Raw genomic sequence first — 22,319 nt, forward strand, 5'->3', positions numbered from 1 at the left:
TCCAGTCAAAATAGCAGCCAAGGGCAGTGATTGGACTCGACCGAGCTTGTCGGGATTAGATCGGACCTGGAATTTGGCGCATCTTCGGACGGGGCAGGCTCCCTGAGATGGGCCATGATTGGCTCAAAGGGAGTTCGGCCGATTATCTAATGGCTCCCACAAGGACGCCGTAAGTCTCAAAAAAGACTAGTGCCGACCCCAGGGCCTCCCCAACGCTGTTGTTTGGCAGCTCGCCGCAATTCAACGGACTCAACGACCATAGAGCTAATCAGCAAAAAAAAAAAAAAAAAAAAAAAAAGAGGTCTGCCAAATCCCTCGACAGCTCCCAGTCGACTTTATCATCCCTCTCCCTCCGACGCTCAACTTTCGTCGTTGGCCATCGTCAACCCCACCCCGAGGTCGCCAATTGTCCGTCTTCCCCCATCTCTTTTTCTTGTTCCTCATCACCTCCGTTCTCTATAACCACCCTTTGGGATACCACGCTTATCAAACGTTGCGACCTCCGTGTCTTTAGCCTACAACCACCCCCGAAAACTCAATTCGCGATGTCCCGATTCCTCCGTCCCGCAGCCCGCCTGGCGGCCTCGTCCAGAGCTGCCGTTCTCCGCTCCTCTTCTGTTTCCCAGTTCGTCAGCCGACCCGCTGCCTTCGCCGTGCAGTCAAGGACGTACGCCGATGCCAAGGGTACCAAGGACTACACAGTCCGTGAGGCTCTCAACGAGGCCCTCGCCGAGGAGCTCGAGGCCAACGAGAAGGTCTTTGTTCTGGGCGAGGAGGTAGCCCAGTACAACGGCGCGTACAAGGTCACAAAGGGTCTGCTGGATCGCTTCGGCGACAAGCGCGTCATCGACACACCCATCACCGAGAGCGGTTTCTGCGGTCTTGCTGTTGGCGCTGCCTTGAGCGGACTGCACCCTGTGGTAAGCAATTCACCCTGCAGCGCGCTAATAAACCCGCCGGATTGTTTCAGGCTCCTGGATCACCGTATTCGACATAGTTCGGTGCCTTCTGAAATGCTCTGGGAGTTTTCCGAAAGCCAATTGTCTAACCTGCGTCTCTCCCCAGTGCGAGTTCATGACTTTCAACTTCGCCATGCAAGCCATCGACCAGATCGTCAACTCGGCTGCCAAGACTTTGTATATGTCTGGTGGTATCCAACCTTGCAACATCACCTTCCGCGGCCCCAACGGCTTTGCCGCCGGTGTCGGTGCCCAGCACTCCCAGGACTACTCAGCGTGGTACGGCAGCATTCCCGGTCTCAAGGTCGTTGCCCCTTGGAGCGCCGAGGACGCCAAGGGTCTTCTAAAGGCTGCCATTCGCGATCCCAATCCTGTCGTTGTTCTCGAGAACGAGCTCATGTACGGCCAGACCTTCGCTATGTCGGAGGCTGCCCAGAAGGACGACTTTGTCCTCCCCTTCGGCAAGGCCAAAGTTGAGCGTACCGGCAAGGACTTGACTATTGTTACCTTGTCCCGCTGCGTTGGACAGTCCTTGGTTGCTGCGGAGAACCTGAAGAAGAACTACGGTGTCGACGTCGAGGTCATCAACCTGCGTTCCGTGAAGCCTTTGGATGTTGAGGCCATTGTCAAGTCTGTCAAGAAGACCCACCGCCTCCTTTCCGTCGAGTCTGGCTTCCCCGCCTACGGCGTTGGCTCCGAGATCCTGGCTCTGACGATGGAGTACGCCTTCGACTACCTCGACGCGCCTGCACAGAGAGTCACAGGTGCCGATGTTCCCACCCCGTATGCTCAGGGACTCGAAGAGATGAGCTTCCCCACTGAGAAGATCATCGAGAACTATGTCGCCAAGATGCTGCGTCTGTAAGAAGGTCGTAGTAAGTGGCAAAGAGGAGACGGGGCGTGGGCAGGCTGCTTGCGGAAGCTCCCCGACATAAAGCCGGTTCATAATGGACTATTAGTATTAGGCTTGGTAGACTTGGGGGAGAAGCTTGTACTTGTATGTTGCTCAGTTGTCATATACACATCTCATACCCTGAGGATACGACTAGATGTGATTGTCCACGCATCGATGTGGAACCATCAAGGTACTTTCTTTTACTTGGACGTATTATTGAGTTTGCCGGCTCATCGATCAATGTGTCTGCGAGGTTGCCCGCGGCGAAGTATTGGTTTCGTTCCTTAGGTACCGTTGGGAATATGTGGCAGGAACTGCATGCAGTACCTAAACACCAACCTCCGTCTTAGACTTCATCTCAAGGGTCAGCGATAACAGCACGTATGGCAGTCGTGCTGGAACTCAAGTTGAACAGGCATTGAGGTTGTGGGCTGTCTTGCCTCGAATACAAAGCCAGAAGTTCTGGTTTTTCATTAGGCTTCATTTCTGTCTTTCGTCCTGTGGACCAGCAGCCGAACCCCAAACTCTAGGCACTCTACGGATATACATTGCCATAGAACTTGAACTTGACCTAGAATGTTACATAACGCATTTCGTGCCAAATGGAAAGGGCCTTCAGATGTACGTTACCAGACAAAGTCAGGTAGGCTTGGCTCTTGTACAAGTAGCACACTCGCCGATGTAGTAGCCACACCTTACCTTACCTAAGACAGCTGTTTGTGAGGTAACTCCGTAAACTCTCTAGCCACTGTTTGGCCCCGCACACCGTCATCAGTCCCGCCCTAGGTACCTCACTACCTCTCCTCTCCTTGCACCGTTGCGGGCGTCACCTTCGTCTCGCCTCAATTACCTAAACCATTGCTTTGCTTTGCCCACGAACCATTTTCAAGGCGACCGTCTGCAACTCGTCACCAAAGATGGCCTCTGATCTGGCTACGGCTATTCACGGGCTACATCTTACGGACCGCCCCGATATGAACATTGATGACCTTTTGTTCCAGCAGCGTCCTCGCAAACGCGTCAAGCAAGATACAGCTCATCTTAAGGCTCACCTAGAAGATGACTTTCTCACGCCGTCCACGAGATTCTCGCCCGCCTGGCTCAACCGACTGCAGCAGTGAGCCCTCTTTGCCACCCACACAGTTTCTGCCCAAATGACTATGAATGCGGCACTGACATGTCTCCTTCAGGCGCTGGGACTGCCCTGTGGATTACACGGAGCTTTTCAAGACCCTCCCCCCCAGACCCGAACTCTGACGCGGTTTGAGCGACATGGCCTTGAGGGTAGAGTGACTGGTTACAGGAACGTTACTGTACCCGCCAACAGTGCCACCGCCAAGAATTCCACCTCCTTCCTGCGCAAGCCTGCCAGTAGGGCCGACTTTGTTCGTGGAGCTGCCGGCTTCTTCCCTTTTGCGCCTGGCGGCCTGGATGGCATCGAGGCAACTGCTGCCCTCGAGGACCAGGTTCACCGAGCTGGCGGCGGAGACTCCCCCGCTGTTTCATCCAACAAGTTGGAGAGAATTATCAAGCTCGGCGCTGAGAGCAGCCTTCTCCAAGTCGCACCTGGGCTGAGCCGCGGCATCAACATCAACAGGAAGACTAACGAAGATGAGGCTAGAGCTGTTGAACAAGAGCTAAACCAGGAACCAGAACAGTCACCTAGTACTGACGAAGCAGATGGTGATGCTCAGGCCAGTGGAGAACGGGAGGCTGGAGTCGACGCCAGAGCCGAGGCCGAGGCCGAGTTCGAAGCAGAAGAAGATGACGGCGAGGACATTGATGCTATTTTGCCGGTCGAGTTTCCGGCTCTGGAGCCACATGGAGCTTTAGCGACATCCAGTGCCAGGAAGGCTGGCCGGGAGTGGGCTCACATGGTGGACATCGACAGAGATATCACGAACTTCAGAGAACTCGTACCCGATATGGCAAGAGACTGGCCGTTTGAGCTGGATACATTCCAGAAGGAGGCGATCTACCACCTTGAAAGCGGCGATTCCGTCTTCGTTGCTGCGCATACTTCGGCCGGGAAAACTGTCGTCGCCGAGTATGCCATTGCTCTTGCCTCGAAGCATATGACCAAGGCCATCTACACATCGCCTATCAAGGCCCTGAGCAACCAGAAGTTCCGAGACTTCCGCCAGACATTCGAGGAGGTTGGTATCTTGACGGGTGATGTGCAAATCAACCCCGAGGCTAGTTGCCTGATTATGACAACGGAGATTCTGCGAAGCATGCTCTACAGAGGAGCCGATCTGATCCGAGACGTCGAATTTGTTATCTTTGACGAGGTACATTACGTCAATGATTTTGAGCGTGGTGTTGTCTGGGAAGAGGTCATCATCATGCTTCCTGAACATGTCACACTCATTCTGTTGTCTGCAACTGTCCCCAACACTCATGAATTCGCATCATGGGTTGGGAGGACCAAGCAGAAAGACATATATGTCATTTCTACACCGAAGCGGCCTATTCCACTAGAACATTACCTTTGGGCTGGCAAGAATATCCACAAGATTGTGGACTCAGAGAAGAAGTTCATTGAGAAAGGATGGAAAGACGCCAATCAAGCCATTCAGGGCAGAGACAAGACTAAAGCTCTAGAGCCGAGCAATACGCCTCGCGGCGGAGGCGGCCAGAGAGGGGTCCAAAGGGGAGGACCACAGCGTGGTGGACAGCGTGGAGGCCCGCGCGGCGGCAGTCTTCAACAGAGAGGCCGCGGTGGAGCGCCACGTGCCAGTCACAACCCAGGACACATGGGTAGGACTGGTCGGCAGGGCGGCTTCACCTCGGCGGCTCAAGACAAAAACCTCTGGGTTCATCTTGTCCAGTTCCTCAAGAAGTCGAACCTTCTTCCCTCCTGCATCTTTGTCTTCTCTAAGAAAAGGTGCGAGGAGAATGCTGACGCGCTCAGTAACCAGGACTTCTGCACCGCTAACGAGAAGAGCGCTATTCACATGACGATCGAAAAGTCGATCGCCAGACTCAAACCTGAAGACCGATGTCTACCCCAGATTATCAGACTAAGAGAGCTCCTGTCGAGAGGTATCGCGGTCCATCACGGGGGTCTACTGCCTATCGTCAAGGAAATTGTTGAGATGTTGTTCGCCCAAACGCTTGTGAAGGTTCTGTTCGCTACAGAAACCTTTGCCATGGGTCTCAACCTGCCGACCCGGACAGTCGTGTTCTCTGGATACCGCAAGCACGATGGCCACTCGTTCAGGAACCTGCTCCCAGGCGAATATACGCAGATGGCGGGCCGAGCCGGTCGTCGTGGCTTGGATACTGTAGGCTCGGTTATCATTGTTCCTCCAGGAGGAGACGAGGCCCCGCCTGTTGCCGACCTTCAGAAGATGATACTAGGAGAACCATCAAAGCTGAGGTCTCAGTTCCGGCTCACATATAACATGATTCTTAACCTGCTTCGGGTCGAGGCTCTCAAGATCGAAGAGATGATTAAGCGAAGCTTTTCGGAACACGCCACCCAGCAGCTTCTTCCTGAGCACGAAAAAGCCGTCAAGCTTTCAGAGGCCGATTTGGCCAAGATCAAACGCGATTCTTGTGGTATCTGTGATGTCTCCATGGACGAATGCCACCAAGCGTCCGAAGACTACAAGCAGCTTACCGGGGAAGTCTACAAGTCTCTTATTGGAATTCCGATTGGTCGCAAAATGTTCAGCCAGGCGCGCTTGATTGTGTACAACAGAGACGGCATCCGCACGCCCGGTATATTGCTATCTGATGGCGCGAGCAATAAGGGCCCCCAGGGCAGTCCAACTTTGCACGTATGCGAGATCAGACTTATGAGAGAGACCCGTGACTCGACGGACCTGCTTCCGTTCATTCCGGCCTTCCGCAAGCATTTCACGCCACTGCCACAGGCAAAGAAGCATATACGCATCAAGACTCTGCATGTGCCCCTAAGCGATGTCGAATGTCTGACAAGATATGCCACCAAGGGCATCGTACCGGAAATTTTTCAAAGCGGCGAAAAATATCTAAAAGCCAAGGACAGGCTTCACTCCATCTGCCGGTCATGGGATGACCTTTGGGACGAAATGGATCTGTCAAAGATCAAGAACCTTCAGTTTCAGGAGATGATGAAGAAGCGGAAGGAAGCAGAGATCACCGCGTCATCATCACCGGCGCTCTCCTGCCCCCAATTTGTGAAGCACGTAAGTGGATGGGTGTTCCTACTTGGACGATTGGAAATCAACACTAATTCGTCAACTCTAGTTTGCCATGTGTCACGATCAGTGGCTTATCAAGGAACACATCTCGCAATTGCGACATTCCCTGTCGGACCAGAACCTCCAACTCTTACCTGACTATGAACAACGAATTCAGGTGCTGAAGCAGCTTCAGTTTATCGACGAGAGTGCCAGGATTCAGCTCAAGGGCAAAGTGGCCTGTGAAATCCACTCAGGCGATGAACTTGTCTTGACAGAGCTCATCTTGGATAATGTGCTTGCAGACTACGAGCCGGCCGAAATCGCGGCCTTGCTGTCGGCCTTTGTGTTCCAAGAAAAGACAGAAACTCAACCGAACTTGACGGGCAATCTTGAGCGAGGCAAGGACACCATTATCGCCATCAGCGAGAAGGTCAACGAGGTCCAGACACTCCACCAAGTCATCCAGTCTTCAGATGACTCCAATGATTTTATCTCCCGGCCCCGATTCGGCCTAATGGAAGTTGTTTACGAGTGGGCGCGAGGCATGAGCTTCAAAAACATCACTGATTTGACTGATGTTCTGGAGGGCACCATTGTGCGAACAATTACGCGTCTTGACGAGACATGCCGCGAGGTGAAAAATGCTGCTCGAATCATTGGAGATCCGGAGCTATATCAGAAGATGCAAACGGCGCAGGAGATGATCAAGCGGGACATCACAGCAGTTGCCAGCTTGTATATGTAACTGGCATGATCACCAGGAGCAAGGTATCAAGTAACGGAAGACAACAACGAAATAAAAGGGGATATGCACCAGCGGAATAAACGGCGAGTTATATTCGTCGATGGCAGTAATAACCCTCCTTCTACCTACGCTGTAGGGCGTCATCCCATTGTCAAGTCGAATGTCGTGTTATTTCATAAGCCCGTCTCCGTAAAAGATACATATCGTGTACGTGCCTGCAACCAGAAAACGCCCAAGTCCTAATGTCCAAAAGACTGATGCCATCCCAGCTTGTTCAAACCAACAATACTCAGACTCCCCGTCTTAAGCCCTCAAAGCACGCAACCTCTGCTGCAAAGCATCCTCCTCCTCGGCGGTGGGTTCATTTGAAACAAGGTCTTCTTTGGCCGGTGTTGCGCTGTTCAGCTCCGCATTAAGCTGCACGCCTGCATCGTCGGCCAATTTGCCCAGGAGCTCATGGACGGCATCATCAGAGACTTGCGCACTTGTGGATTGCGAAATGGCGTCTTGATAGATGCCGTTGGATACGGCGTACTCTTCGTTCTGTTGCTTGAATTGCTCGAGGGTAACGAGGGTCTAGGGAGGAGCATTGAGGTCAGCTAAACCGATGCACGTAAATTTACCCCGCCCAAGCTTTCTACATTACCTTCTCGGGATTCATGTTCTTCTGTGCCATGGACATGGTACGAGATGACTGGCCCATCATGTGTGTCATGCGGTTCATCGAATTGTTAGCCTGTATCTGGGCGGCAGAAAGCTCGGCCATATCTGCCATCTGGTCCATTTGCTGGGCCAAGGCCTGCTTGGACAGGAGCATCTTGGCCTTCTGATATGCCTTGGCCGTTTCGCCTTTCTTCAGCAACTAAAGAACTCATCAGTAACCGCTTGAACAGTGGCACGCCAATGAGCCGATGGATTCTTACATCTTGAATTTGTTTCTTTAGGATGGGGTCCTGTTTGGCTGCCTTTTGTGCTTCCCGCCGGGCCTGTTTCGCTTGGAACTTGTAGCGTGTCAGTATCTGGTCATCCAAGAGGACGGGATGGTGGAGGTTTAGTTGTGCGAACGAGCGCGCAAATATCCCCCATAATCAATCTCCTCCCGACATACCCTAGCCTGAAATTCAACCTGCATATCTCGGGCAAGGGCTCGATTCGACATGGTGGCCGGATGGATGTCTCTTCGGGCTCGGTTAATGGAATGGCGGGGTACTCGAGGAAGGTATCGCCGGTCGATGGCCGAGTCTTTAGAGATCGATGAGCGATGTTGAACGATCCAGGCAGTTGCTATTCAAAGAATTGTACGTTTTAGTCCATATCACAATGTTGAGATCTTGATAGGCTTTCAGGTGACAGGTTGTCGGACGGGGATGTAACGTTCAAGGACCAACCACAAACTATGGGCGATGCCTTGGCCAGACCATGGACGGCTCTTGACGGCTGCGCCATGTGGGGCAGGTCTGGGGACACCGCCACACCATGACGCAACCAAGTAGGGAAATCTGCATCCAACCAGCCACGGCAATGGCCAAGAGGCAAGGTGGGCCCAATGAGCCACGTCTGTGGCTGAACCTTCGGCATCGGTCGGTGCTAGAGGTCGGTCATCGATAATCCCGCGGGATGTCTCTTCTGCAAGTGCAGAACCAACCGCTGCTTTACCTGGGCTCGTTGCAGGATCCCACTTTGGAATGGTAGACCTCGGATAGCAACAACTCAATGAGACGGCGGCGAGACAATATCATTTAGAGATACTACGGTTCAATCGCAACAAAAGATGATCTTGCAGTTTCAACGTTGGTCATGCATTCCTATTTCCATCTCCCACATCTACTTACTTTAGGTACAAATACAAGGCGGTAATCCTATTAACTGAGTTCGTGGGTAACAGTCAGAGTTTGATCTCGCCGTAAAGATCAAGAGTACCCTTGAGATAGATAGTAAGGTACTATAAACCTGACGTTGGGTGGCTGGTATACCTGTAACTGCCTCATACAACCATCTCGCCATCTCTTCACCATCTACAAATAAAAGGGAGGGGGGAAGAAGACGAAGAAGGGAGAAAAAACCATTGTGCAGACAGATACCAACACCCTCAAAGCTGCCAAGACCCGTTCCGGTAAAGCGGCGGTTTATTTTCTCTCCTGTCAACCCCGGCTCGGTTGGCGCCGACATTTCCTTCTTCCGACCTTAAAATTCCCGTTCCCCGATAGTCAAAGAAACCTTTCCCCGACCAGCCACTACTCCCCATCCTACGTATTCAATCCTTAAGGACCGTATCTCCTCAATTCAGTCACGATGCTGGCCGCTCGTACCTTCGCTGCGCCCCTCCGGCAACAGTGCGTGCGCGCTGCCCCGCGCGCCGCCGCTGTCTCCCAATTCCAGGTGCGCGCAATTCGCCTTGCTGTCCCGCGATTCGCCTGACGAGGCCCATGCACGAAGCCTCGAGGGGCCATGTCAGGATAGCCATTGAAGTAGAGCCACAGACTAACAGCCGATCAGAACTCCAGATTTTACTCGAGCGAGCGTGTCGCCAAGTTCCACGGTGTCAAGGACTCCAACGTATGCCATCCCAATCTTCCTCTGTTACTTTCCGCCCCATAATTATGTCCGCGCAAAGACTCGAAAGACCTCGGCTGTGTTGGTTCTGGGCACCCGACTTCGACGCTAGACTGTCCTCTGCCCTCACTTGCAAGGCTGATTGGGAAGGTCTATGTGAAGAAACAAGGTGCTCTGGCGAAAACTAGTGTTGTCGGTTTGGTCTGCGTGGTGGTTCAAAATCACTTAATTGGCGCAACCGTTTTGATAATATCAATTGACTGACCTGCTGTGTTATAGGGCAACTATCCGGTCAGCTTGATTGAGGGTGACGGCATCGGTCCGGAGATTTCCCAGGCTGTCAAGGACATCTTCGCCGCAGCCAAGGCCCCTATCACTTGGGAGCCCGTCGATGTCACCCCCATTCTCAAGGACGGCAAGACTGCCATCCCCGATGCTGCCATCGAGAGCATCAAGCGCAACAAGGTCGCCCTCAAGGGACCCCTCGCCGTACGTTGAACAAGAGTTCCCGCAAATATGGCTCCTACCTCTAACACATGGTGCTTCTAGACCCCCATTGGCAAGGGCCATGTTTCCCTTAACCTTACTCTCCGTCGTACCTTCAACCTTTTTGCCAATTTGCGCCCCTGCCGCTCCGTCGCCGGCTACAAGACCCCCTACGACAACGTCGATACTGTCCTGATCCGCGAGAACACTGAGGGTGAATACTCGGGCATTGAGCACGTCGTTGTTGATGGCGTCGTCCAGTCCATCAAGCTCATCACCCGTGAGGCTTCTGAGCGCGTCCTGCGCTTCGCCTTCCAACAGGCCCAGGAGATTGGCCGCAAGAAGGTTCGCGTCGTCCACAAGGCCACCATCATGAAGATGTCAGACGGTCTCTTCTTGAAGACCGGCCGCGAGGTCGCCAAGGACTATCCTGATATCGAGTTCGATGCCGAGCTTCTCGACAACACCTGCCTGAAGATGGTTACCGACCCCCTCCCCTACAACGATAAGGTCCTCGTCATGCCCAACTTGTACGGTGACATTCTCTCGGACATGTGCGCCGGTCTGATCGGTGGTCTCGGCCTCACCCCCTCAGGCAACATCGGTGACGAGTGCTCTATCTTCGAGGCCGTCCACGGTTCCGCCCCCGATATCGCCGGCAAGGGCCTGGCCAACCCTACCGCTCTGCTCCTGAGCTCCATGATGATGCTGCGCCATATGAGCCTGGGCGAGTACGCTGACAGAATCGAGAAGGCTGCTTTTGATACCCTTGCGGAAGGAAAGGCCCTGACTGGCGACTTGGGCGGCAAGGCCAAGACCCACGAGTTTGCTGGCGCCATCATTTCTAAGCTGTAGATACCTACCTGTAGACTGTACGATCTTAGAGATGACGGGTTCTTATTTCCTTTGCGTTAGCCATAGTCGTTGAATGAGTTGATGAACTCCCAAGCTGTTTTTTAATGTGCGTTTGTTTCCCCGCGAATGATGCAAAACGGTTGGACGAAAATGGAAACCTCTTTAAGCGACTGGCAGCATTGGAAGCGGTCTGGCGGCAATAAGTGTAATTAATCAATTGGACCGTGTTAGTTAAATAAAAGCGATCTAATACATTGCTCTGCTTCTGAGGCTGCTGTGAGGCCTGGGCCTTTGCAGGCACTTTGTTTTTCGGCTGAATCACTCAATGCTCAAAGGATTTATACAAGGTGTTGACACTCTTTAGAAAAATCCAAGAATCTTGAGTGATTTAAGAGCAAGCAGATCAAGCACCAATCCTCAGTCCCCTTCCCCAGGTATAGTCCTGCTTGGGCATATTCTGCCCCCTAAAACTTGACTTGCTTGGCATACAATGGCACCGCAGTGCGGATACATCCAAAGGGGCGATGGAGTGTGGAGCCAGTATCAACACACGTACACTACTTGCTGACCGCGTGTTTGGAGTACTGCACAACCACGAATCAGCTGCCAGGTAACCAGTGAGTTCTCTCTCAGCAAGGACGCTCTATTGACTGCCGCAGATCCGCATTGTTAGCTATCGGATGGGTCCTGGTTCCAGAACGCGACTCATGGACCAAAGACATGGATGCAGCGTTACATTTATCGTACTTGTTGTACGATCTTGTCGACTGCGTCCTCTTTCTAAAATAGAATAAAATCCTGTTGCGCCCACCAAGAACTTAGTCTGCGCTACCTGTACACTACTTTATGAGGTCAACAGCGCTGACAAACTTGTTTCAAGAAGGCATAGGTGAGCTGCGGGCATTACGAACAGCAACAGCTTGGCTCTTGCCGAGATTGCTGAGAGAATTTAAGCCTCTTGCGTACCTATTTGTAGGCTTTCTTAGGTTGATCTACCTGTAAGTAGTCCGAGCATGTTGCAGCAATGTCGGACAGACTTTGGAAGGATCCTTTTTTGTTGTCATCTCCATGGGTGGCTATATCCAGCGACAAGTCACGGCGATTCACAGACATAATTCATGAGACCCCGATACTACCACCATACCTTTCCAGGTATACAACCATTAGACGTATACTACTACTTCGTAGTGTACATTACTACACACTTTGCCAGCTCGGAAAACGTGTTCTATCGTCAACGTCTGGGACCTACCGTATACTCGGCTAACATGACTTCCACTTCTGTTCAGGTTGACCTATGGAGTATTTGAGTTAACATATGAGCCTCGTTTTCTTTTGCAATGCTAGCTCTTTCGATAACCGCCTTACTTCTTTACTTATTGCTGTTGGCCCTGATTGAAGTGGAAGTCTGGTTAGTCGAGTGTATACGACATTGCCTGCGTACATGTATAGATACTTGTGGGACCAGTACCAGAGGTGTGGAGAGGACAGGGAACGCACCACAGGGCACCAGCGCTTTAAAGCAGGTGGCGTCAATGTGCACAACAACGAACGTGGGAAGAGCCTTATGTAACGAACATGCGTATTCGACATTTACCTAGCAGTTTACAATGATAAACTTTGGTATACGAATGCGTCCACCGCCTGTAGGTAAGTGGTGTACGAATCATATCTGACCATGAGGAAACAACGAACAATCCACCACTCTTGGGTCCAAATGTCCCCTTTTCTATCTCTGTTTCGATGCACGGAATTCGGAACTGATGGTGGAGTACCGCCAACCAAGTCAGTGGACGTCGTTCTTGCTCCGCTGTTAGTATCTCATCATCTTATTCACGCAACAGACCTAGTGTAGTATCCTGCTACAATTACGGAGTCAATGAAGCGACATTACGCTTCAGCTGCTGCAAGAACGCGCGCCACGTATCAGTATACCGGTGCCGGGACTCCATTCGCCCCACTGGGCGACCTAACGTAAACTAGTGTCTGGAATAGAACGTCTTTGTTTCCTCACGGGTTACCGCTTGACTCCATCCATCATGGTTGACATTGGGTTTGTCCATTGCGGGACGCGTATGCGCGGCAGGTGGATGGCTGCAGGGTGGCCTCGAGCAACCCATGTGCTTCATGTGGGTTGATCATCTCGTGCCGGTGGCGAACTGGAAGGATAACCGGGCCGGCAGCTTCGGTACCTACGATATGATCATATGAAAGAAGCTACGACCGCTCGAACACTTGCCGTTCGTTCCATACGATCACGTATCTAGCGTGAGAGCACTCGACATGCTTTGCCAATCCGTCCGCATAATGGGTTGTGGATAAGGCGGGGGGGGCGATCTTGAGCGAGAATGGCATTACCGGTACATGAGCACACGGCTTATACGGGAATGGTAGTCCACCCTTGCGAGCACTATGTTTTTCCCAAAAACAATGTCAGTTCCTGAGGTAGTATCTGCCCAGCGTACAAGATTTCATGTCTTCCATCCTGTCTATAGAGCCCTCATACGACAGGATCCCAGTTGCCATGAGCTCCCTTGACAATACCTTCGATCTCCGAAGTCACCCATCCGCCATAAAAGTCGCCTGGCTGAGGCTGGACGGCCTCGCCGTTGATAAAACAATCCCACGGATCAGCGTAGAACGAAAAATGTCCCTTGATCGCTTCAAAGTTTGGCGTCGGAAACTCGTATGACCAGATACGGTTGAACACAATCTCTGGCTCCCCGGTAGATGATGATCCTGGCGCCGTGATGGAGTAGTAGGTTGCGGCACCTTTCCACTCACAGAATGTGGTTCGAGGCGTCCGTTTCAATGGAACTCTGACCGAAGCCGGCGGAAAATAATACGCTATTTCTGGTATTAGAAACGACAGTCGCGGTTATTTGTACCTATCCAAACCAACGCTGGAAGACAAACTAGGCGGATGATGAGTTTCTAGCACCCTGTAGGCATCTCTGGTGTCTGCTACCACTTGGCCGTTCCAGAGGATCTGCAAATGCCGAGATACCTTTTCCAGCAAGGGCGGACGGGGAAACGACTGCACATTCATCTTTGTTTGCGCAGCCATTGTCGAATTTCGTAGTTTGTTGTCCTCGAACAAACCTTGTTCACAGGGAATTCAAAGGAATGCGATATTGCACGTTAAAACCAAAAGTAACAAGACCCATCCAGAGGGCACCAGGCATTTCAGAACTGAAATAATACGGGACTCCAGTATCTAGCATAATCTCGGTGTCAACCTAGCCGGGTTGCTGCTTGAAAGCATCATAGACTATGGCACGCTAAAGGCCCTGACACTGAGGCACTAATGCTAGATGCCTTCAGAGGACCCCATCTTCTCAATTAAGGTTTGCGCCCACCATGCTGACACACTACCGTATCCACTGGTTAGATAGAATAACCACTAGAGAGCAAGCTAACGGCAAGGGGTATCGCGGCTGCTGTGAGAGGTAAAGTGTGCTGGCAGAAACAGGGGCCTGGATGTGGCAAAAGCAGGGGTCAGTTATGTGCGCCAGCAGCAAGTTAGGTGTCAAGACTCAAGGGCTAGCAAACAGAGTTATGGTTGGCAAGGTGGTTTGACCGCCTTCTATCTTAGGCTTAGCTTAGTCGATATTCGCTAGCTACTATTAGCTAGCTTGCTCCCTAGTGGTTATTCTATCTAACGAGTGTATACGGGTAGCACATGCTAGAGCACCTACCCGGAGGCCTTAGTCAGCCTTTGGCTGTGCTAAATGCAGATACCTAGTGTGTGGCTCTCCAGCGTCTCCCTCCCAAGATCAGGAAGCTTTCGAGTCAATCCTCTACATGACGCTGACGGCGATCTGAATCAATACATCCGCTAGCTTCTTTCCCATTGTTTTTAGATGGCTGTCGAATACTTTTTAAGGCCGACTTGTGATTCTGAAAAACAATGCACTGTAGTGCAAGTTTTCGTTGCGTGATTTCTCGGCAGTTAGACACTGTTGCAACGAAGACTGAAGCGATCGGAGTGCCCAGAACCAGCGCCATTCAGCCGCGAAGTCCGCAAGACCTCCTAGGCCAGAATGGTCGACCATTGTAGCGGGTCTGAGTTGCGAAAGTCTGTCCATGGCCACTGGTGCCGGAGGGACCAGCGGGTGGCTAAGTTTAGCAACGCGACGCAACGAGTGAATGCGGCGGAGTAGTGTACAAGATGAAAGGCTGCTGCTGCGCACGCTTTACACCAACGCAACATGAGCTCAGCTAACAGGCGTTCCACGCCACTTTCGCAATCATCCATCAGCTGTCAGCCAGCTCAGCGATGTCCGGGCACGCTGAAGAGGAGGACTGGTGACTCGGCGGGTATCCCCTCATCGCCAAAGAGCGTCCACTCCTGTCATTAGAGGTAGTGGTGGCCGCTAACCTATTACCTTTGGTGGTCGCCACCCGTCAAGAATGCGGTCGTCATCGACGAAGAGGGCATACAATTCATCTCGGAACGAGTGTCCGGAGCGACACTGAATTGAGGGTTGGCTGGAGTTATAGCCGAGTCGGTTGTATTGTACGCATATTCCTCCCGAGTCTGTCCAGTTCCATATAAGATAGTGTACGAAAGACAGCCGGAGCGAGAGAAAGGAGTGCCCCTGAAAGCTGCGCTGACTCCGTCTGGTATGTTGCGCCAGGCGTGTTTCCGTTCCGTGGCTCCCGTGTTTCCTATTTAGGATTCACCACCACCCACAAATACGACCACCAGAGACTTTGTTTTGTTTTTGACACAAGCTCGTTTACCTGACGAGAGGTGGAAGAGGCGAATTGCTTGAAGAAACGCTGGCTTTCGCTCGGGTGGTCAGAGGCGGACGCGAGGCAAATTCCAATGCCAAACCCTCAAGAAGGCAGGGAGGAAGGAAGGGAGCAGGGAGGAGCGGTGCGACCACGAGAGAGGTGTCTATCTACCTCGGTAGGTATGCATCAACAAGGTAGGTGGCTTTTCACCTCATGTCATGTCCCACAATCTCCATCGTCCGTGGAAGGAATCCGAGCCAGTGAAACCGCTGAGCCATACTACACTATCACTTCGGTCGAACAAATCCACCAATGACCCTCTGCCTGCTAGAAAGTACCCATCTCCTTGAATCCACCTCTCAACCTGACTCAACCTTCCTTCCTGAGGTTTCAATATTGCTGAGTGAGCCGTGCACGTGCTAAAGCGGGTACGAAGTACCTGGGTAGGTAGGTACCTACTTACTTCTGGCAGGTCCGCCCGTTCCAATCTGGACGCGTCCTTCGCCCCTGAGAATGAGACTGCGTGATCGCCCCACCAGCTTCGGAAGAAGTAGTGTAGTAGTGTACGGTAATGTATTTCCAGGCCCAAACGTGTTCTCCTGCAGCACTACCACACCAAACAGAGTACACTTGCTATGTACCTACTCCTGAATCTCACCCTTGCTTCCGCTCCATGGGCCCCTATCCCCACCCTTGGGGGCTTGGGGCTTGGGGCTGTATGCCTGAGGCACCAAATGCTCTTCCGTCCCTTGGCTCCCGTAACCCCTTGGAAGCTTAGAGAGGAGGGCCAGCGTGTTCTCAAGTTACAAAAGAGGCCACATTGCCTGCTTCCCATCCCCCGTTCTGACAACCACATTGCACCCAAGACAAACCCAAAGAACACTCTGTCCTTTTCATTGCACCCACGCATTCAAGCATCTTCAGTCTATTCCACAACGCTGGTGCCTTGCTTTGGTGACTCATTTAGCACAGTCTGACTCATCCACGGAGTCAACACAGCCCCATCATGCCTTCTACTTAGCACGGCTGCTTTGGCTACATCTATTTTCTATTGAGGAATCAGGACGGCACCTCAATACTGCACAATCCATATCCACCATTCCCGAATCCAAACCCCGGATCTTTATCAACCCCACACCCGAGGGAGCACGACTACCCCCCCTCCCAAAGACCTCCTGCCAACTCAACTCGAGAGCTAGAAGCCGACAGTGAAATCTGCAGACAGCATTCTTCAACAGTCGCACATACCCTCCACAATGGATTCCTGGGAACAAACATCACCAATGATTAAGTTTGAGGACTCACCGGCGGAGTCGTTTGTCTCGACACCTGGCGAACTCTACCCTTCGCTGTTTGGTGATGCGAACTCGGCTCCTGAGAACACGGTCGACCCCTCAGACATGATGACACCCCCTTCGTTCAACGACGACGATGACGCCGGCGTATCAGCGTCTCCCTCAACAACTCCCGCCCCTCCAGGGACCGGATCTGTCTCCCCAGAAAAGAAACAAACTAAGAAAAGAAAATCGTGGGGCCAGGTCCTGCCTGAGCCCAAGACAAATCTCCCCCCAAGGTAAATCAATATCCCCACTAGTTACAACCAGTTTTAAGGCTAACAAAGTTGTCCAGAAAACGTGCAAAGACGGAGGACGAAAAGGAGCAACGGCGTGTGGAGCGCGTCCTCCGCAATCGTCGCGCTGCTCAGTCATCTCGTGAACGAAAGCGTCTTGAGGTGGAGGCTCTTGAGCGACGGAACAAGGAGCTTGAATCAGCTCTTCAGAACGTCACAAAGGCAAACCAGCTTCTAGTCGAGGAACTAAACAAGTTCCGTCGTGACTCGGGAATGTTGACTCGGTCCTCGTCCCCTCTTGACCCCCTTAACAGCAATTCTGTTACTCTATCTCAGGAGCTTTTTAGTTCCCAAGATGGTCACCAACCTTCCGTGGCCGAGACAAAGTCTTTAGTCGACAACTTGATGACTTCGTCTCAACCCAATGCCACTGTTAATCCCGCTTCACTATCTCCGGAGCTTTCGCCTATTCCCGAGAGTACGAAGACGAACGTCGCGGAGCAGCAAACGGCCGAGACCTCTATTGCGAAGTCTACTTCTGACCTGACACAACGTCCTGCAGCGATGTTGTGCGACCTGCAGTGTCATCTGTCGGAGGAGCTTCCGCAATCATGGCTGGCCTCTCAAACCCCTCTGCATCCGACCTTGGCCTTTTATCTGCAGCTTCAGATGCTGTTACTCGGTTCGGCGGTGATCCTTTCAGTATGTCAGCGGCCCTTAACGCAGATCGCTATGTCCTTGAAAGCGGGATTCTCTCTTCCCCCAACTCCCTCGATTACGAAAACGATTATTTGGCTGGTGACTCTTCCGCCTTCTTCCAGGACCCGTTCGACATCAATGAGTTTCTTCACGACGAGGTCAACGGCACAGCCGTCGCAGCGGACCCGGAATTCGGCGGCGATCTTACCAACTCTGAGACTCAAGTCTCTTCAGAGAATCCTAACCTGCAGCCCCAATCTGGCGCGTCCACTTATGGATGCGACGATGGAGGCATTGCGGTTGGTGTCTGAAGGATGTGATGATCGGGTTGAGGGATTGGCGACTGAACATCCGGCGCAGCGCGACAGCTTCCATCAGCCACAAACTTGGCTGGCTGGCGCGCCGTTGCCCTCGAAGGAGGTTCTCTTGACGTTACTCTGGGCTCTTAGGGTCGAAGAACGAAAGATGATCCTCGGAGGCTTACTCCCAAATAATACCCTGTCTCCCAACCCGACGGACAGCACTTCAGCACCACCCAAAAACATTGTGATTACTGTGTTTCCCAAGAGGAAGCGAGCAGACGAGGATACAAATGGATCTGGGAAGCGTTTTCAACTAGCATGATTAAGGGCATAGGGAAACGGTGTATCACGGCATAAAGATTATGTCTAGTGAGAATCGAGGCATGGCTTGAATATGTAACATCCTGTTGAATGAATAGTCGCCAAGCGACCAATGACCATTACCATATCACTCCCCTTTGTGCTCGTTTTCGCATGCTCGGTATTTTGATATTTGAATTGCGATATAAGTTGCATGACACGATTGTGGCAATGGCAAGATAGGCAACCCTTTATATCAGGTCGTTGCGAAAAGAGATGGGGAACTTCATACATGCCCTTACTCCAATGCCATGTGTGCCGTGTCCAGAGTCATCATTGCTACCCAAACTTAGAAAACTGCAACCGCTCTCAAACTTAACCTTTTATTACCACAGTCCATCCATCTCTGCCATGGCCGCTTCTTCATCGGCAAAATCTTCCGTGACGGACTTCACATCTGGCGCCTGCCGAGACTGTGCCTGTGCCTGATACACAGCTTCCGCCTCGGCTATCAGTACGTCGAGATCGTCGTCCTCGGGTTCTTCAATAGGCCGGTTTGATCGTTCTCGTTCCCGCCGTCCGACCGGTACCCGAGGTGTTGCTTCATAGATATCATCATCATCTGGCATGTGTCCTCCTTCCGGTGTTATTGGACGCTGTTCCTTTGTACCCATCGTTACGGCGGGCGCCAAGGGCGTCATGTCTTTTTTCTGGGCCGTCGACTGGGTGCCTTCTTCCATCTTGTCCTCATCTGCCTCCCAAGGTTTAGGTTTGCCCTCGTTGATCCAATCCATGCGTTTAAGGGCAATTTGCTTCTTATGTCCGGCCTTTTCGACCATGGCTAGAGCATCAAGAAATTTGGCTTTTGGGAAGAGATCGTCAAGCCAGAGCTGATAAAAGGCCAGAAGACGACCTGCATCAGAAAACTGGGAGTAAACATGTCAGTATTTTATGGGCATGCAACGCTAGTTGTGACGCTTACTTCATGTCCCCTGCCCTTGAATCTGAGGTTCGTGGCGCGTTTCCGAAGCTTGGGTATTCCGTTCTCAGATAGCAGTCTAGTCTGGTTGTCAGTTGCGGGGAATACAGGTAAAAGTGTGAGTGAGCAACTCACCGAGTCTCGTCCAACTTCACTCGTGGTACTCTCACTCGCTTCGCTACCTCGACCTCTTCGTCAAGCCCCAGGGCTTCCGCCTTCTTCCTCTTGTTTTTGCTGTTGCCATCTCTCACTTCAGGTGGTGGGGACTGAAAGGGGTCATCAAAATCGTCGACGTTGTAGTTATCGAGATCATCATGATGGAGACTTGGGTTTAGATCCATAGTAGGAGCCTCGTTGCGTTGTGAATACCAAAAGATCGCTGAACATGCGACGCGACATGTTAATTAGGCACGCGTCTTTCAATTAAGCTGACACGACGCGCTGGTGACTAAAGGAAGCCACACGCTGAACAGGGTGGGGTAAATGAAGCCACATCGCCATGGTCTGTGCATATCCTCCTGATTTGGTGCCTCAGGTATTTTCGTCGTTCGGTCCTAGCAGCATCCATCTGTATCCAAACCAACGTCCATTTGGAACGTTAAAAGCTCCCAATACCCGGCCATCATTAACGCAATTGGGCCACGAATTGCCGTCCGCTACAATGGCCACCGCGCAAGCCCAGACATTCGCTCCGACCAAGGTCGTCAAGAGCGACTACCCCGTACGTTATTCCTGTTGTGGCATACATTCTTTAGAACGGCAGGCCTTGGCTAACGACTCTCCATGCAAAGCTCATTGACAACGATCCGTACAGTCCAATCTGCCCCGTCGCAGCCTTTGCTTATGACTTCAGACACTAATGATCATCATCGGCCTTTAGTCACTTTAAGAGAGTCGTCGGGTATGCCCGACCTTCAGATTACCTCCACGGAGCCGTAGCTGCCGCCTTCGGCCCGGCTGCTCTCCTTACCCTCGAGAAATTCGCTCCTTCCCATGTTGGCAAAGGAGGTATGGCCCAGGCCATGCGACTGGCCGGTGCTGTTGGCTTGGCCGGAGGTTTCCTCTACTTCTACCAGCGCTCGAGCTGTAAGTGATGCCTACATACGATGGCGCCGGTGGAGGGTGGGTGTTGGGCGCAAAATGCTGACTCAATGATTGACAGTACGATTCTACGGAGCCACCGAGAATGCACGCGAGGTTGAGATGGACATGAAAGAGATGGTAGCAAAGGTCAAGGCCGGTGAGCCACTCTACGGAGAGAGCAGGCTTACACCCCACATGCAAGGAGTTGCGGCACGGCAGTCAAGATATTCGGCCTTGTTCATGGGCGTTGTGCCCTGGTTCAATTTTGTCAATCACAGCCAGCATGGCGTCGATACGGCCAAGTACTATCAGCAGGCTGAAAGGGAGCTTGAGGCTGAGCGTTTGCAAAAGGGCAGCTCATAATCTTCTATGTTGTTGCCAGCATTGGGTATCGGCAGGCTGTATGTATTATAACTTTGACGAGTAAGCGGTGGGCCATGACTGACTACCGATATAGCTGAAGCCGGTCTTGTCCGATTTATTTCCCGTTGCGCTGAACATTTCCGTTACCCCTGAGAACTGACCGCTTGGCCGGTGTCATGAAGCTACGCGTCTCTAATTGATAGCTGGGATTTCCTAACTATCGATGACAATCACCATCCAACCTCCAAAACTGAAACGGAAGTACCGGGCGTCCTGGTGGTGTTTAAATGTGACCACTTGCGATGGTAATGGCTCCTCGGTTGCAGAGGGCAGCAGTACAATCCTAAAACACTCTGGTTGTAGCCTTCGGCTGGGGCCTATGGCCTTGTGCTGTGTGTGTGTGTGTGTGTGTGTGTGTGTGTGTGTGTGTGGAGCTTCGGCCAATGGTGACTTCCACTTCAGCAGCCGGCCGGCCTGCCGTCGTTCGTGTATGCATCCAGGCCATGGTTGAAGTGAAGTCAGATTCAGCAGTTACTCTGTTATTGGGTATTCTATACCATATTAATAGGTTGAGATCTGACACAGGTTAGAGGTGCCCCGTATCGGGTTTTACATACCGTGATGTTACATATGAACCCGGCGAGCTGCACTATATCGTTTATACGGTTTAGAGCGACTATATCCACTAACAACCTCCGGCCGTGCGGATGGCATTCACTGTCTGTCGTCGTGCTATGTAGAGTCTACAGCGGCTAGGGACCATGTAATGTAGAAAGAGCATGGGAGGCGGAAGATCTGAGCGCTTTTGACTATGGGCAAAGTACTGTAAAACGTTCTGTCCAACATGTTGAGTCATGCCGAAGCTTGGAGCTGTTTCTTCAACTAACAGTAGCATGTTGAAAACAGTCCCGCCGTTAGATGCTTTATCGTGTCTAAAGCATGATTCGTAACCCATTGTGTGCACTCTAGGAAGTTCCAAACCCAATGCAGCTTGCAAGTCCGACTTGACGCATTCATCCACTGGTACCGTACTGCTGCTTGCTAGTCTTGGATATGCAGCTTTCCGGAACCTCCCAGGACTGGCTATTGCCAGAGTTTAGTTTGTGCTACCGCTGTTATGTTGATGATTAACCGGTGAGTGCCAATTGTCAGCAGCCATCATTTTCTTGGCTACAGATAGTCAGCCTAAAGCCGTGCTGCTAAACACGATCTGACTATTACTGGAGTGGTCCAAAACCCCCTCTTTCAGGAATGGTGGCTGACTGACCATCAGTTTGTTGGAGACCTCGAGGATCCCAAACTGACAAGCTGAGGAGGATGTCTTCCAGAGCTGGACCTTACTACCACAACAGTGACCCTTCAGTGCAAACATCACTTAGCTGGCTCAACACCAGTAGCGAGCATCTTCAACAACCGGTTCGCTTTCCGAATCGACAGGTAGTTTGTACCGGGGCTACCATTGCAAAGTAACAGGGAAGGACTTTGATGCAGTCATCTTGCGGTGAAGTAAAGGCTGCTGAGTTTCCGAGTATGAGACGGGTACATAATAAGGAACCGGCATGCATTGCTGCCACAACAGTATCGTCGTTGACGCAGCCCTAACTGTGGTAGTCAGCGG

At 52.0% G+C, this 22,319-nt stretch overlaps 10 protein-coding genes across 10 annotated transcripts; 7 read left to right on the forward strand and 3 right to left on the reverse strand.

The window, feature by feature from the left end:
* Positions 1-545: 545 nt before the first annotated feature.
* On the forward strand, positions 546-1,824 carry LY79DRAFT_508671 (transketolase; the record flags this gene model as incomplete). Its single annotated transcript, XM_060553967.1, has 2 exons — positions 546-920; positions 1,066-1,824. The coding sequence occupies 2 exons, from the start codon at positions 546-548 to the stop codon at positions 1,822-1,824; spliced, it is 1,134 nt and encodes a 377-aa protein (XP_060417827.1).
* A 947-nt stretch (positions 1,825-2,771) lies between these two features.
* LY79DRAFT_667117 (DSHCT domain-containing protein) lies at positions 2,772-6,771 on the forward strand (the record flags this gene model as incomplete). The annotated part of the gene is made up of 3 exons (XM_060563331.1): positions 2,772-2,971; positions 3,182-6,029; positions 6,091-6,771. 3 exons carry the CDS (start codon positions 2,772-2,774, stop codon positions 6,769-6,771), a joined length of 3,729 nt encoding a protein of 1,242 aa, XP_060417828.1.
* A 303-nt stretch (positions 6,772-7,074) lies between these two features.
* On the reverse strand, positions 7,075-7,930 carry LY79DRAFT_667118 (Snf7 family protein; the record flags this gene model as incomplete). Its single annotated transcript, XM_060563332.1, has 4 exons — positions 7,075-7,347; positions 7,418-7,633; positions 7,695-7,772; positions 7,880-7,930. 4 exons carry the CDS (start codon positions 7,928-7,930, stop codon positions 7,075-7,077), a joined length of 618 nt encoding a protein of 205 aa, XP_060417829.1.
* A 1,133-nt stretch (positions 7,931-9,063) lies between these two features.
* LY79DRAFT_508550 (isocitrate dehydrogenase subunit 2) lies at positions 9,064-10,665 on the forward strand (the record flags this gene model as incomplete). Its single annotated transcript, XM_060553954.1, has 4 exons — positions 9,064-9,150; positions 9,268-9,327; positions 9,604-9,813; positions 9,874-10,665. The coding sequence occupies 4 exons, from the start codon at positions 9,064-9,066 to the stop codon at positions 10,663-10,665; spliced, it is 1,149 nt and encodes a 382-aa protein (XP_060417830.1).
* A 1,272-nt stretch (positions 10,666-11,937) lies between these two features.
* LY79DRAFT_543408 (uncharacterized protein) lies at positions 11,938-12,704 on the forward strand. The gene is made up of 2 exons (XM_060557041.1): positions 11,938-12,056; positions 12,166-12,704. The coding sequence occupies exon 2, from the start codon at positions 12,344-12,346 to the stop codon at positions 12,518-12,520; it is 177 nt and encodes a 58-aa protein (XP_060417831.1). The 5' UTR covers positions 11,938-12,056; positions 12,166-12,343; the 3' UTR covers positions 12,521-12,704.
* LY79DRAFT_38016 (uncharacterized protein) lies at positions 11,955-12,511 on the forward strand. Its single transcript, XM_060552856.1, has 2 exons — positions 11,955-12,450; positions 12,510-12,511. Exon 1 carries the CDS (start codon positions 12,006-12,008, stop codon positions 12,264-12,266), a length of 261 nt encoding a protein of 86 aa, XP_060417832.1. The 5' UTR covers positions 11,955-12,005; the 3' UTR covers positions 12,267-12,450; positions 12,510-12,511.
* Positions 12,687-13,945, reverse strand: LY79DRAFT_543409 (uncharacterized protein). Its single transcript, XM_060557042.1, has 2 exons — positions 13,582-13,945; positions 12,687-13,512 (listed from the first exon to the last, which is right to left on the reverse strand). Exons 1-2 carry the CDS (start codon positions 13,730-13,732, stop codon positions 13,166-13,168), a joined length of 498 nt encoding a protein of 165 aa, XP_060417833.1. The 5' UTR covers positions 13,733-13,945; the 3' UTR covers positions 12,687-13,165.
* A 2,716-nt stretch (positions 13,946-16,661) lies between these two features.
* On the forward strand, positions 16,662-18,298 carry LY79DRAFT_508558 (transcriptional activator hac1; the record flags this gene model as incomplete). The annotated part of the gene is made up of 2 exons (XM_060553955.1): positions 16,662-16,978; positions 17,035-18,298. 2 exons carry the CDS (start codon positions 16,662-16,664, stop codon positions 18,296-18,298), a joined length of 1,581 nt encoding a protein of 526 aa, XP_060417834.1.
* A 128-nt stretch (positions 18,299-18,426) lies between these two features.
* On the reverse strand, positions 18,427-19,736 carry LY79DRAFT_543419 (replication fork protection component Swi3-domain-containing protein). The gene is made up of 3 exons (XM_060557043.1): positions 19,391-19,736; positions 19,259-19,334; positions 18,427-19,202 (listed from the first exon to the last, which is right to left on the reverse strand). The coding sequence occupies exons 1-3, from the start codon at positions 19,594-19,596 to the stop codon at positions 18,663-18,665; spliced, it is 822 nt and encodes a 273-aa protein (XP_060417835.1). The 5' UTR covers positions 19,597-19,736; the 3' UTR covers positions 18,427-18,662.
* Positions 19,737-19,827: 91 nt separating this feature from the next.
* LY79DRAFT_543427 (NADH-ubiquinone oxidoreductase 21 kDa subunit) lies at positions 19,828-21,184 on the forward strand. Its single transcript, XM_060557044.1, has 5 exons — positions 19,828-19,976; positions 20,047-20,063; positions 20,136-20,341; positions 20,418-20,739; positions 20,796-21,184. Exons 1-4 carry the CDS (start codon positions 19,917-19,919, stop codon positions 20,699-20,701), a joined length of 567 nt encoding a protein of 188 aa, XP_060417836.1. The 5' UTR covers positions 19,828-19,916; the 3' UTR covers positions 20,702-20,739; positions 20,796-21,184.
* The last annotated feature ends 1,135 nt before the right edge of the window (positions 21,185-22,319 follow it).

The sequence above is a fragment of the Colletotrichum navitas genome (assembly GCF_030913465.1).
Source record: "Colletotrichum navitas strain CBS 125086 chromosome Unknown LY79scaffold_10, whole genome shotgun sequence".
NCBI classification, from domain to species: Eukaryota; Fungi; Ascomycota; class Sordariomycetes; order Glomerellales; family Glomerellaceae; genus Colletotrichum; species Colletotrichum navitas.

Bases quoted from the DNA above. Each gene is read 5' to 3' on its own strand.
- LY79DRAFT_38016 (XM_060552856.1), top strand. From the start codon at position 12,006: ATGCTAGCTCTTTCGATAACCGCCTTACTTCTTTACTTATTGCTGTTG.
- LY79DRAFT_543408 (XM_060557041.1), top strand. From the start codon at position 12,344: ATGAGGAAACAACGAACAATCCACCACTCTTGGGTCCAAATGTCCCCT.
- LY79DRAFT_543409 (XM_060557042.1), bottom strand. From the start codon at position 13,732: ATGGCTGCGCAAACAAAGATGAATGTGCAGTCGTTTCCCCGTCCGCCC. The intron at 13,513-13,581 runs GTTTGTCTTCCA...TACCAGAAATAG, and splicing joins AGAAACTCATCATCCGCCTA to CGTATTATTTTCCGCCGGCT.
- LY79DRAFT_543419 (XM_060557043.1), bottom strand. From the start codon at position 19,596: ATGGATCTAAACCCAAGTCTCCATCATGATGATCTCGATAACTACAAC. The intron at 19,335-19,390 runs GTGAGTTGCTCA...CAACCAGACTAG, and splicing joins GTGAAGTTGGACGAGACTCG to ACTGCTATCTGAGAACGGAA. The intron at 19,203-19,258 runs GTAAGCGTCACA...GTTTACTCCCAG, and splicing joins TCAAGGGCAGGGGACATGAA to TTTTCTGATGCAGGTCGTCT.
- LY79DRAFT_543427 (XM_060557044.1), top strand. From the start codon at position 19,917: ATGGCCACCGCGCAAGCCCAGACATTCGCTCCGACCAAGGTCGTCAAG. The intron at 20,342-20,417 runs GTAAGTGATGCC...AATGATTGACAG, and splicing joins CTTCTACCAGCGCTCGAGCT to TACGATTCTACGGAGCCACC.